Source organism: Anoplopoma fimbria, chromosome 17 (assembly GCF_027596085.1).
Source record: "Anoplopoma fimbria isolate UVic2021 breed Golden Eagle Sablefish chromosome 17, Afim_UVic_2022, whole genome shotgun sequence".
In the NCBI taxonomy this organism is placed as follows: domain Eukaryota; kingdom Metazoa; phylum Chordata; class Actinopteri; order Perciformes; family Anoplopomatidae; genus Anoplopoma; species Anoplopoma fimbria.
In genome coordinates this window covers 24,981,275-24,995,577 of record NC_072465.1, presented here as the reverse complement: position 1 = coordinate 24,995,577, position 14,303 = coordinate 24,981,275, and the positions used below count along the sequence as shown (strand labels likewise).

At 36.8% G+C, this 14,303-nt stretch overlaps 1 protein-coding gene across 1 annotated transcript; it reads left to right on the top strand.

Moving 5' to 3' along the window:
* Window positions 1–6,765: 6,765 nt before the first annotated feature.
* Window positions 6,766–14,079, top strand: trib3 (tribbles pseudokinase 3). Its single transcript, XM_054616779.1, has 5 exons — window positions 6,766–6,909; window positions 7,061–7,359; window positions 10,942–11,217; window positions 11,468–11,760; window positions 12,334–14,079. Exons 2-5 carry the CDS (start codon window positions 7,231–7,233, stop codon window positions 12,821–12,823), a joined length of 1,188 nt encoding a protein of 395 aa, XP_054472754.1. The 5' UTR covers window positions 6,766–6,909; window positions 7,061–7,230; the 3' UTR covers window positions 12,824–14,079.
* The last annotated feature ends 224 nt before the right edge of the window (window positions 14,080–14,303 follow it).

The following is a 14,303-nucleotide window of genomic DNA, read 5'->3' as shown; positions in this document are numbered from 1 at the left end:
AAAATAAAATACTTTTGTGGACTTTAAAGCGTGTTAACATGTTCTAGTAGAAACCCAGAGTGAAAATATGAACCGCAAAATGAGCAAAATGTGTCATCTTTAAAAACTGGTCTTAGAGGTGAGTTTGGCTCCAACAGGTGAGCGTAACTCGCCCACATGTCAGTAAGATATTTGACTCAGCTTAGCTTTTTAAAACCAACACAAATCTTTTTATCTAAAACGTTAGTGTTAGCTGGTTTAATCTGTTTTTAAAGCACTGGATCAATATGCTCGAGGCTATCGTGACGTTGAATCACCCCCGAAGCTTAAACGGTCTCTTAAAGCTCCCACTGTTCCCAACGTTCATGATGCCCCGAAGCAAAACACACAGGGAGAGAGAGAGAGAGAGAGAGAGAGAGAGAGAGAGAGAGAGAGAGAGAGAGAGAGAGAGAGAGAGAGGCCATCACAGCAGACGGCACACAGGAAGTGGATCTAAAGCTGTAACACACACACAGACACACACACACACACACACACACCAGCCTGACTCAGGTGGCAGTCAAAAGTTAAGCATCACAGCGGCACAGGTGATAATCCTGAAAACGAGGACAGTGTGAGGGACAACATGTGTGTCTCTGTGTGTGTGTGTGTGTGTGTGTGTGTAGTGTGTGTGTCTGTGTGTTCGTTGTTATCAGTATGTGTGTGTTCTCGTGGAGGGCCGTAGTTGAGTCAGACACTTGGCCTCTGATTTCATCACGTCGGTTATGAAAGAGACAGTTTTACAAACACACACGCACAAACTCACACACACACACACACACACACACACACACACACACACACACACACACACACACACACACACACACACACACACACACACACACACACACACACACACACACACACACCCTCTGTTTCTTCAATATTTCATCATGTGGCGTAAAAACACACTAACCATGTGGAGATAACCTGCTGTGTGCGTGTGTGTGTGCGTGTGTGTGTGCGTAACCAGGTCAGTTGAGGCTCTCCACCTGTCGTTTGGAATCTGTCCAATCAGAGCAGAGCTGACTACACAAACTCACACAAACACACAGAGGTCACCGCACACACACAGTCAGAGTAAATCTACATAATGAAGATGACCTCATTTCCTGTAGAGCAGCAGGCGTCTGTCTGCGCTTCCTGCTGGGATTAACTCACATGTCTCACATGTCTCACGTGTCCATACGTCCATGTGAGGACTCTATACACTGACTAACATTAGTACACCGTTAAAAACACACAGTACTCGCTCTGTGTACAAACTACTCTTGGAAAGCACTTTCTTTAATCACATGTAAGTTAACTGTTAAATTAAGCTACCAAGTACATTTACTCAAGTAATGCGAAAGTACAATAACTGAGGTACTTGTACTTACTTAAATATATCTAATCTATGCTACGTTGTACTTCTACTCCACAACATTTCAGAGGCAAATATTGTACTTCTTACTCCACTGCGTCTATCTGTTAACTTGAGTTACTTTACAGATTCAGATCAATAATAAAAAAATGTATAGTTATGTATTGTAGATAAAGATCAAACTGGAATAATATTCCTGTAAAATATATAAAATTATTTTGAAATGGGACATACTGCATAGTACATTTTGATGATAATACTTGTTAGTTGTACTAGTAGTAGTACTTCACTTTTACAAACTTTGGACAGGAGTGTCACCACTCTAAGTGATATTATGATTTAATTTTGAATCATTATGACAATGTTGGCATGCTGATGTTTAGCACCTTTAGCGTGTTAGCAGAGGTTTAGTCTATGTAATACACAGGCACTAGTATTTTCCGTATACACAGTGAAAAATGTGCAAGGTTTAGAAAAAAACGGATGTTTTCAAAGCAACTATTTTGACATGACATTGCAGGTTAAACACAGGTGCAACAAATAACATGAATTATGGCTCTGTTCCATTTAGGTTGGCCTTGGTATTGTGCATGCTGGCTCACTGGAATGACCGTGACACTAAATGGAACGGGACCATAATTAATTAATCAGTTACACCTGTGTTTAACCTGCAATTACATGCCAATATGGCTGCTTTGGGTTTTGTGGCAAAGCTTCCACTTCAGGAATAGTTTTTTGCCAAATTTTTGCAGAGAAATGTGACAATAAATTGAAGAATCGTTGGTGAACATGAAGAGCTAATCCTCTCTCTCCACCACAGCAGATCCACCGCGACCAGAGACTCCGTAGGATACAAACCACACCACTCGATGGGACAACAGGTGTCTAACTACTAATGTGTCTTTGGTCACATGGTCCGCTCCGAGCCAATCATTTCAGACCATTTTCCTGCTGCCCAAACCACTTGTCTTTAAGTTGTTTCATACAAATTTTGGGCAAACAAGTTGTAAATGAGCAGTGAGATGATGATTTAAATTTAGAGCAATGTTTTTTCATACCTTTATATTATTTACAATATCTCACATGACATGAGCAATATTTTATAAATGATTCTGTTTCATATCAACTCATAATCCAAAAGAGCAGATTCCCCTGAATGAAAGGTCAGTAGGTCATGTGAGTTATTTCAATTCATCCTGAGGTGAACATGAATGTCTTGTGTTATATGACGATATATCAAACTGTTCTTGAGATATTTCAGTCTGGATCAAAGTGGTGGACGGAGACGAGGTCACTCACCTGTGTGTCTGTAGATCTGAGACGGGTGAGACGGGTCAGACGGGTGAGACGGGTGAGACGGGTGAGGGAAACACAGTTTATAAAAAAGGGTGTCACACGTGTCTGAATGTGACACAAACTCAGGTGAACAGATCAGCTGCTGAGCCTCAGACCCAGGGATTAAGTTCAAAGGTCAAAGGTCAGCAGCTGGCTGCAGCTCTGCAGGTCACCTGTTCAAGGTTTACAAACAAACAAGACTGTGACTGAATACTTTTACTGTCATAATAAAACCTCTTATCTACTGCATTAAAATACTACTAGTGTCAAAGTAAAACCTCATATCTACTGCATTATAATACTACTAGTGTCAAAGTAAAACCTCATATCTACTGCATTATAATACTACTACTGTCAGAGGAAAACCTCAAATATACTTGATTATAATACTACTACTGTCAAAGTACAAACAAGACTGTGACTGATCTACTGTCATAATAATAATACTACTACTGTCAAAGTAAAACCTCATATCTACTGCATCATAATACTACTACTGTCAAAGTAAAACCTCATATCTACTGCATTATAATACTACTACTGTCAAAGTAAAACCTCATATCTACTGCATTAAAATACTACTACTGTCAAAGTAAAACCTCATATCTACTGCATTATAATACTACTACTGTCAGAGGAAAACCTCAAATATACTTGATTATAATACTACTACTGTCAAAGTAAAACCTCACATCTACTGCATCATAATACTACTACTGTCAAAGTAAAACCTCACATCTACTGCATCATAATACTACTACTGTCAGGTAATAAATAGGAAAGTCAAAGTAACATTATTTGTATGTCACCTCTCAAAAACAAAGGCATTTCAAAGTGCAAAGCAAATGAACCAAATTGCTCTTTTTTGAAGGCACTACATCAAAGTTTGTGATTTTGGCCTTTAATCATTACATCAGTGTATAATATAATAATTTATGATGTAATAATCTCCAATATATATATAAAAAACAGGCAGCTGTTGTTCAAAATTAAACCTCTGACTGTTGCAGCTGCTGACATCATCACCCTGCCGTCTCTATGGTATTTTAAATATATATCCTCCTCCCTTTTTCACAGAGTTGCTAATATAACTTCTTAACTCAACTTGCTACTGGAACATTTTTTGTTGGTAAACATTCGCTCCCAGAAAATGTTGTTTTGGCAGTAACAAGAAATAAGTGTCAGACAAAATGTTACCTCTTCGATTACTTTCTGTTACAACAATCTAGAAACTATGACTCAGGTTAAATGAATGTGGACAGTGATAACAACACTCATTGCATAACAAGGAAACAAATAAAATAGGAATTTTATGTCTGTATCTTCACAACCAAACTGTTTACTTTATTTATCATTATGTGTTATTGTAAAACTTTGTCAGTGGTGGAAACTAAGTATATAAAGTACTGTATTAAAGTAGAAATTTGAGGTATTCTTGTACTTTACTTGTGTATTACCATTGTTCGCTACTCTACACTTCTACTCCACTAAAGGATTGTACATTTTTACTCCCTTACATCTATTTGAAAACTTAAGCTACTTTGCAGATTCATATTAAGGTAAACAAATATAAATAACATATAAATTATGATGTAATAGCACAAGCTACCCAGCAGGAAATAAAGTCAATAAAATTTGCTCCATCTTTATCAGCTTCAACGTAAAAGTAATGAACACAAATAAAAACCTTTATTTAATTAAAGTATCACATATTTATAATTCAGAAATGTGGTCCTTCTGCATTATGAGTACTTTTACTTTGGGTATTTAAATTATATGATGATAAATAATACTTTTGTACTATTACTTAATATAACTTTTGATTGTAACAACTTTATTTCTACACTTTTTATTTCTATTTCTACTAAAGTAAAAGGGTATTTCCTCCACCACTCAATAATATTATGATAAATAATACTTTTGTTCACTAAATAATATTATGATAAATAATACTTTTGTACTATTATTTAATATAACTTTTGATTGTAACAACTTTATTCTACACTTTTTTATTTCTATTTTCATTAAAGGGTATTTCCTCCACCACTAAATAATATTATGATAAATAATACTTTTGTACTATTACTTAATATAACTTTATTCTACACTTTTTTATTTCTATTTTCACTAAAGTAAAGGGTATTTCCTCCACCACTCAATTATATTATGATAAATAATACTTTTGTGCTATTACTTAATATAACTTTTGATTGTAACAACTTTATTCTACACTTTTTTATTTTTATTTTCATTAAAGTAAAGGGTATTTTCTCCACCACTAAATTATATTATGATAAATAATACTTTGTACTATTACTTAATATAACTTTATTCTACACTTTTTTATTTCTATTTTCATTAAAGGGTATTTCCTCCACCACTCAATATTATGATAAATAATACTTTTGTACTATTACTTAATATAACTTTATTCTACACTTTTTTATTTCTATTTTCATTAAAGTAAAGGTTATTTCCTCCACCACTCAATTATATTATGATAAATAATACTTTTGTACTATTACTTAATATAACTTTATTCTACACTTTTTTATTTCTATTTTCATTAAAGTAAAGGGTATTTCCTCCACCACTAAATGATAGTATGATAAATAATACTTTTGTACTATTACTTAATATAACTTTATTCTACACTTTTTTATTTCTATTTTCACTAAAGTAAAGGGTATTTCCTCCACCACTAAATATTATGATAAATAATACTTTTGTACTATTACTTAATATAACTTTATTCTACACTTTTTTATTTCTATTTCTACTAAAGTAAAAGGGTATCTCCTCCACCACTAAATTATATTATGATAAATAATACTTTTGTACTATTACTTAATATAACTTTATTCTACACTTTTTTATTTCTATTTCTACTAAAGTAAAAGGGTATTTCCTCCACCACTAAATTATATTATGATAAATAATACTTTTGTACTATTACTTAATATAACTTTATTTCTACACTTTTTATTTCTATTTCTACTAAAGTAAAGGGTATTTCCTCCACCACTAAATAATATTATGATAAATAATACTTTGTACTATTACTTAATATAACTTTTGATTGTAACAACTTTATTATGATAAATAATACTTTTGTTATATTACTTTTTTTATTTCTATTTCTATTTCACTAAAGTAAAAGGGTACTTTCTCCACCACTAAATAATATTATGATAAATAATACTTTGTACTATTACTTAATATAACTTTATTCTACACTTTTTTATTTCTATTTCTACTAAAGTAAAGGGTATTTCCTCCACCACTAAATTATATTATGATAAATAATACTTTGTACTATTACTTAATATAACTTTTGATTGTAACAACTTTATTCTACACTTTTTTATTTCTATTTCTACTAAAGTAAAGGTTATTTCCTCCACCACTAAATTATATTATGATAAATAATACTTTTGTAAATATTACTTAATATAACTTTATTCTTTACACTTTCTTATTTCTATTTTCATTAAAGTAAAGGGTATTTCCTCCACCACTAAATTATAGTATGATAAATAATACTTTTGTACTATTACTTTATTCTAACTTTATTTCATTTTTTATTTCTATTTCTACTAAATAATATTATGATAAATAATACTTTTGTACTATTACTTAATATAACTTTATTCTACACTTTTTTATTTCTATTTTCATTAAAGTAAAGGGTATTTCCTCCACCACTAAATTATATTATGATAAATAATACTTTTGTTCTATTAACACAACTTTATTCTACACTTTTTTTATTTCTATTTTCATTAAAGTAAAGATTATTTCCTCCACCACTAAATTATAGTATGATAAATAATTACTTAACTTAATAAACTTTATTCTCCACTTTCTTATTTCTATTTCTCCTAAAGTAAAGGGTATTTCCTCCACCACTGTACACTCCCGTTAAAGACACATAATGAAACCACTGCGTTGAGTCTGCTGTGAGTTTTCTGACGACTGCTCGGCTCAGGATTGCAACACTCAGAGCTCCTCCCTCTCTGGAGGCAACAGAGTAACCAGACCTGCGAACCAGACCAGACCAGCCGAGTCCTCAGTCCTCAGTGAGCCGGAAAGTTCTGGAGAGGAACCGGGTCAGAAAGAGAGAGACCAGCCTGGATCCACAGCAGAACCAGGGACATCCATCTATTTACACTGGGACTCAGTTTGACTCGGTTTGACTCGGCTTTGTTCACTTCTGCTCCTGGAAAAAATAAAATATATATATATATTTAAAAAAAAAAAAAAAGATAATTCCATTTTTTATTTTTATTTAAAAAGAAAAACAGTTTGGGTTCTTTTTATTCTTTTTTTGTTTTTTCACAGTCAAGACTGGAAAAGAAACTGAACCGACAGCTGACTGACGACACGTTGCGCAACCGAGACAATAATACAACAACGAGACAAAGACGTCATCCTCCAGTTCTCCCAGTAGCAGAGCTGCTGGTCCCAGTTCAGACTCTTCAAGGTGGATTTTTTTTTTTTTTTTTTATTTTATGTCTTCAACAACTTCTGGTCCACAGACCGACAGAGAGACTATCTGCTCCAAGCTGACTCTACTGGGTTTCTACTGGTTTCCTGTTGACCTGCAGTCCCAACCAGTCTGTCTGTCTGCAGAGCACAAGGTAAGAAACCGACCTGAGATCAGATCCTTTACTTTACAAATAGCAGTAAACACATTTTTTTTTTTTTTAAATCTTCATTTACAAGCAAAGGTTGTTTATTCAAGTATCTGTGAAAGTATGTTTGAAAGTGTAATCAGCTCTCATTATGCAGGATTACCTCTTTCAGAGTGTTGAATTACTATTTAAACATTACTTTTACTAATGCATAAGTGAGTAAAGAGCATTATTATGTTGTACCTGCACGAGGTTGAGTAGAATACTTCAACTAAATGCTCTTCAGTCATTTTACTCCTCTGTCTGAGAGCAGCTTATACTGCAGTAGAGTTGAGCAGACTCTATTGAACTCTGCTGAGTAGACTTTATGAAACTCAGGATGGTCTTCTTCATCAGAGGAAGAGTTTGGGCTGTCATGGAGAATGGTCTGTTGACACAAGAGCTCATTAGCTTTTTTGTTTTTAGAGTTTTGACCTTATTAGGCTTTATGTTTACACGGTGGCACACTGTAATGATTCAGGTGAAAGTTCTGGAAACAGCTAGTAAGTGGGCCCTTGAGTCTGGGATTATTTGGTCACAGCAGTGTTAGGGGAAAAGAAGAAGAATAAACTTTGATGTTTTGATGCTCTAAAGTCAACAATCTCCACGACACCTGAGTGAAAAGGCTCAAAATGTTAACGTACTGCAGCCCGAGTGAGAACTGTCACCACAAATATAAGTGAAACAGAAAGTGCATTACACTGTGTGTGTGTGTGTGTGTGTGTGTGTGTGTGTGTGTGTGTGTGTGTGTGTGTGCGTGTGTGTAAAGACAGATATTCAGATCCAAGGATATGGAGCAATAAATAAAAATAAAAATGACTTATGATCATTTGATAGGGAGCCAGCTGGTCCAATCAGTAATCAATCTATGTTTATCAAGCACCAACAAAGAAGATAAAAAGTAGCCGGACAAATATAGTAAACTATGAGATACTATAGTTTAAAATGTGGGAGAAGAAAATATTTAGTATTAAAATTTGAATTAATCAATTAGTCAAACCACTGTAAAATGATCAGCAAGAACTTTGATAATCCATTAGCAGCTAAGGTTAGTGCTTTAAGCAATTAATGATACAAATACAGAAGTTATGTCTTCTCAAATGTGAGGATTTGTTTTTCTTTTTCATTTTAAACATTGTAAACTTATTCTCTTAAGCTTTGGACCATTGGTCTGAGAAAACAAGTTTGAATTTTGGGAGACTGGACATTTTTCACTATTTTCTAACATTGATTATATATCAAACGATTTGTTAATTAAAAGGAAAAAATAATTGTCAGATTAACGGATACTGAAAAGTTGCAGTGGAGTGTTAAGATGAGTTTGAAAAAAGATGTCAGACCTGCAGGACGAAGAGATACGAAAAATGATTAAGGCCAAATGTGAAATATTAATTTAGGGAAATACATTCTTCACATGTGGCCGTAACCCTCTTCCGTAGAGAGAAGATGTCAGAGATGAGAACAAGAGTGAAACTTTTCAGATACAAGAGTAAACAGAGACCAGGAGAGTTCAGTACATTCCAAAAAAAAGAGCCAAAGTGAAACCTGAATTTCCAGGTTCTTTTCTAGAAGTAAGAAAAGCTCGTTCAAAATCCCCTTGACGTCTGTTATAACAACATTAACTAAAAATCCAACCTTGGGACATAAACTGAACTACTTAAAAAAACTAAAACAATACTTTAGCAGAGAGCGTCGGTGAATCTTATCAATGGCTCGAGAGAAGATGAGCCGATCACATGATTCTAAATGTTCACTGGAGTTGTAGTTTTTTTCGTTCGGTCACAAAAAATCCTTGTTGTCAACTTTAATGTTAAAAATTCACAAAGGTTTCAAGCTCCGATAGTAAAGTCCTGCAGTGGATGCTGATCCGTGTCAGAATATGGAAACGTAAACCTCTTTCCAGAAAGACAGATGACAGAAATGTTCACAGAATGATCCAGTAGAATTCCAGTAGTGTCTATTGAGATATGCGTTATTCCTCGTTTATTATTAACATCTCCGATTGTGTAACTGCAGCTGACGAGATGACACATCAAACAGCACAGATTCACTCTATGTGCGTGTGTGTGTGTGTGTGTGTGTGTTTTTTTAGGGGATGACGTTGACGTTGCTGTGGCGACGCTGTGACTCAGGGTGTCAGTCAGAGTGAAAGCAGCATTGGCCAACAGCAGGGTTGCCACACAGCGTCACCACGGCAACTGCAGGCTTTTAAAAACTTTGTAGAACAACGGACACACACACTCTCACTGTGTGTGTGTGTGTGTGTGTGTGTGTGGTTGGTGTTGACTATTTAAAGCCTGTTTAAACTATAAACTGTTGTGCTCTGATGCAACGATCTGAAAGCTGAAGCGTGTGTCAGCTTACAGGAAGTTGCATCATGAAGCCTATAGACACGTTAGCATGTGAGCAGCGGAGACACAGTGAGATGTGTGTACTAATACAAGTAACCTGTATGTGAAGTACAACAGAGGAGCGTTTAGTGGAGGGAGGAGGCTCAGAGGCAACCGTTTACAGAGTCTCCAGCAACTTCTTATTTACATTAAAGTTGTTGTAGTTGAAGTGATGATTTTTATTGACATAAATGTCTGTTAAGTCACAAACACAATGGTGATTAAACCAATGGCCCAATGATGAAAGCCTTTGCATTTGCAGTATTACAAACTTATCCATGCTCTGTTTGGATCTCAGCAAAGTGAGATCCAAAAAATACACTTGCAATTTCCACTTTTCCACTTTGCCATTAGGTGGAGCCAAAGAGATCAATATCTCTATCTAGTTACTCTAAACTGTCCACAATAGAGCGCTGCAGCGAGGAATCATTTTTGTTGTCTGACGCTGGAAGTTAGCATCGCACAGATTCCCTCCTCAAAAAGCCAATGAGACTTATTGTTATATTATTGCAGAAAGTGAACTCTTTGGCGAACAAAAGTTTATGATACTTACGCGTTTTGTTCAACAAGATAATCTTCACAAATGAACACCACCGTCACATGAGCGTGACTAAAAACAACGAGGCTGTGAAGGTGGAATAGTTTTGGTTTAGTTGACTCTTTTAGCCACTTGTTAGTAACCAACTTTTTTAAGACACTTTAGAAAACTTTTAATTTCCCAAGAGGGGTTTTTACTGACGTTTTCTATACTGTAGCAAAAAAAAACTCGAAAATATCTTAAGATTATGTTAACCACACACATTTTATTTCAGGCATCAAACCAAAAACCCATTAAAAAAAACGAGGGAACCGGAATTGCATACATATTAATTCATTTCCTGGTTTAAGGACTCATTCCTGCAGCACCCCATTAACAACCTTTTATACAGTAAATGTAGTTTCGATGCCTTCTATACTTGAAAATCAGTAAAAATAAATAAATTATACAAAATCATACCTGAAATACACCTGAGCTAAACCATAAAAGTGAACTGATATCTGCAAGTATAATCTATGCTTTATCATCAGGTGGACACGCCTCCTGCAGCTGCTTCACAGTAAGCATAAAGCTGTAAATTGTGACTAACTAACTAATGTCACTTGTCTCCTCCAATCACAGATGAGCATGGGCATGACCGCAGCTCGGTCTCAGGTGTGTCTGAAGAGGCTACTGGACGAGCCCCAGGACATTGTGAAATGTAAAGTAGCTCGTCTGGATCCGAACCCTCCAACCACCGGCCTATCACACTGCCTCAGGCCCAGAAGCCCCGCCCCCAAGTCCAACCAGAGCCAATCCCCATCCAGAGTCGGATCTTACTTCCTGTTTGAACGCTGCGAGGGGGAGAAGAGCTACAGGGCCGAGCACGCACACACTAAGCAGCAATACACCTGCCAGGTAGAGTACCAATGTCACACATACTGCAAAAATACTACTGATACTATTTATACTGCTAATACTTCTAAAAATACAACATGTACAGCCGCAAATACTGCAAATAACTGCATAAAATGTTGTGAAACTGTATAAAATACTACAGATACTGCATACAATTACTATTAAAGTGCAAAAAGTAGTAATATTGGTAATACCGCTGTAGTACTCGGGATATTGCTAAAATACATGCAACATGTTGCCATGGTTCCAGGTGCTTCCTCTACGTGGTTACCAAGAGCGGTTGGCAGCCTACGCCCGCATCGGTCACCATGACAACATCTGTGGCCTGCTGGACGTGGTGATTGGCCAGGACAGCGTGTACGTCTTCCTGCCCGGTCACTACGGCGACATGCACGCGTACGTGCGAAGCCGGAAGCGTCTCGCTGAGGAGGAGGCGGGGCATCTGTTCACTCAGATGCTGAACGCCGTGATGCACTGCCATCAGCACGGAGTCGTCCTCAGAGACCTGAAGCTCCGCAGGTTCGTCTTCACCGACAAATACAGGTGAGACTTACAAAGTACTCTGATAATACTAGTATTACTACATATTACACACACACACACACACACTGGTGAGACTGACTGACAGGAAGTACTGATAATACTGCTGATACTGCTAAAAAAAACTTCTAAAATACTGATGCTGACTCTACCCTAATCTTAATAATACTACCACTGAAAAAAATACTTCACAATACTGCCTATACTACTTAACATACTAATACTAATACGAATATAAATTCTTCTTATACTGCATAGCATACTAAAGACAATTCTGCCAATAAAACGTCTTATTACTGCCAATACTGCTAAAATACTACCACTAGTAATACTCTGAATTACTATGGATACTACTGACACTGCTAACAGTACTGCTTACATTGGTGGTATTAGCACTATTAGTGGTATCACCAATATAATTAGTAGTATCAGTGACGTTCAGATGAAACCTTAAAGAAATAAATACTACTAGTAATACCTCTAACACTACTTTGACTATTATTACTACTTCTAACACCAGTACTACAGATACTACTGCTAACACCGCTGATGCATTGTGGTTCTTTCTTTCTGCAGGACGCGTCTCGCTCTGCTCGGCCTCGACGACTGCGTCCTCCTGTACGGTAACCACGACGACGACTCTCTGACGGACAGACACGGCTGCCCCGCCTACGTCAGCCCCGAGCTGCTGACCAACGGGAACCGGTCTTACTCGGGCCGCGCCGCGGACATCTGGAGCCTGGGCGTGTCTCTGTACACCATGCTGATTGGACGATACCCGTTTCAGGACACGCAGCCCGCCGCGCTGTTCGCCAAGATCCGCCGCGGGGCCTTCAGCGTGCCCGACTGGCTGTCGCCGCAAGCCAAGTGTCTGATTGGCTGCATGCTGAGGAAGTCGCCCGCCGAGAGGCTGACGGCGTCGGAGCTGCTGATGCACCCGTGGCTGACCGGCCCGCGCACGCCACATCACAACATTAACAAGACGCATCACAGCTCGCAAAAAACACTACAGAGTAAACGAGAGGACGATGACCAGGTGGTGCCGACGTGGACGGAAAAACACTGACACACGATTGTACCTCTATACTTGTGAGGACACACATTGATATATTTCATCACTTTAGCTGCTCACTGAACTTCACCTAAACCTGATTCTGACTTTAACCCTAAAACAAAATCCAAACCCTCAAACATCCTTCAGACAAAGCGTCCCACAGTGTTACTATAGTAACTGAAAGGACGACAAACAATGCTTGCCAATTACCTTTTCTTCCACGACCAAGACTATGACGAGACGGATCGGACCTCAATAAACACTAACTTTGACGATATCAACATGCAATATTGATGAGGAAATAAGACGAGATTAAAATGTTATTTAAAAAAATAAAAAGTTAACCAAAATCGCTCTTTGTTTTTGTTGACAAAAAAAGAGGTGACTGACATTTATTCAACAGTTTTAATTAACAAAGACGATAATAAAATAGTTGAATAATACAACTTAAATGCCCAGACTTAGTCAAATAAATCTTGACTGAAGTAAACAGGATAAGGTGGACTAAATATGATAAGAACACATGTGGACATTCGACACAGGACTCTGAAAAAATAAAAAAATAGCTGAAAAACAAACAGTCCTCACAACCCTTTCAAAAACTGAAGCTGGTCCTCACAAAGATAGACATACAAGAACACACACACACACACACACACACACACACACACACACACACTACATAGTCTGATCCTGGATTACTTGACTCGACCTTCATGTGCCTTCCTCTCGCTGTGTCTCAATTCAAGCTCTGCCAGATTCATATCAGCGTCACCAGCTCCACCAGTACCTGACACAAAACCAGAACCAACGGTGTGTTCAGGTGCTGTTTGTCAACTCGTAAAGTGGAGAATTTCCCAGTTCTCCTTCAACAAAGTAACATCCTTCAGGGGCGATTCGATTGATCCACTTCGACACCAGATTACATGATTATTTCTGATTGAAGACGTTGATGAAGACTGAACAAACCGTTGGTTTTAAAGTGGACTCTGAAGGAGGCGGAGCATAAAATGGGACACAGCTACTTTACGTCAGTGTTTACACTTCCTGGTTGCATTATGAGAGAAGGATCGGTCAGTGTTGGAAAGTGACCAGACATTTTACTGTAAAAACAGAAATAGCCAGTTTAAATTCAGTGTCACATCCTTTAGTGAATAGCTGCCACGATCACTGAACATATTTTCCTGACGGTTATTCTCTGGATCAAAACTTCATTTAATAATTCTTTTTTTGTGTTAATCATGAAAACGATTATTTAAAAAAAAAAAAAAAAAAAAAACATGATTTTTTTTCTTGATACATGACATCAAATTTTGTTAATAAATCTCAGTATAAAGGACTTTATAAAAGCACTGTGTGTTGTGTCACAATAATAAAATAATGACGTGTTAATCTTGAGTGAACCAGGCTTTAATAATTCCCAACCATCCAGTCTGGTGTTTCTTTTGACTGACCGATCCAACACAACAGAGCTGCAGCCAGCCAATAGGAT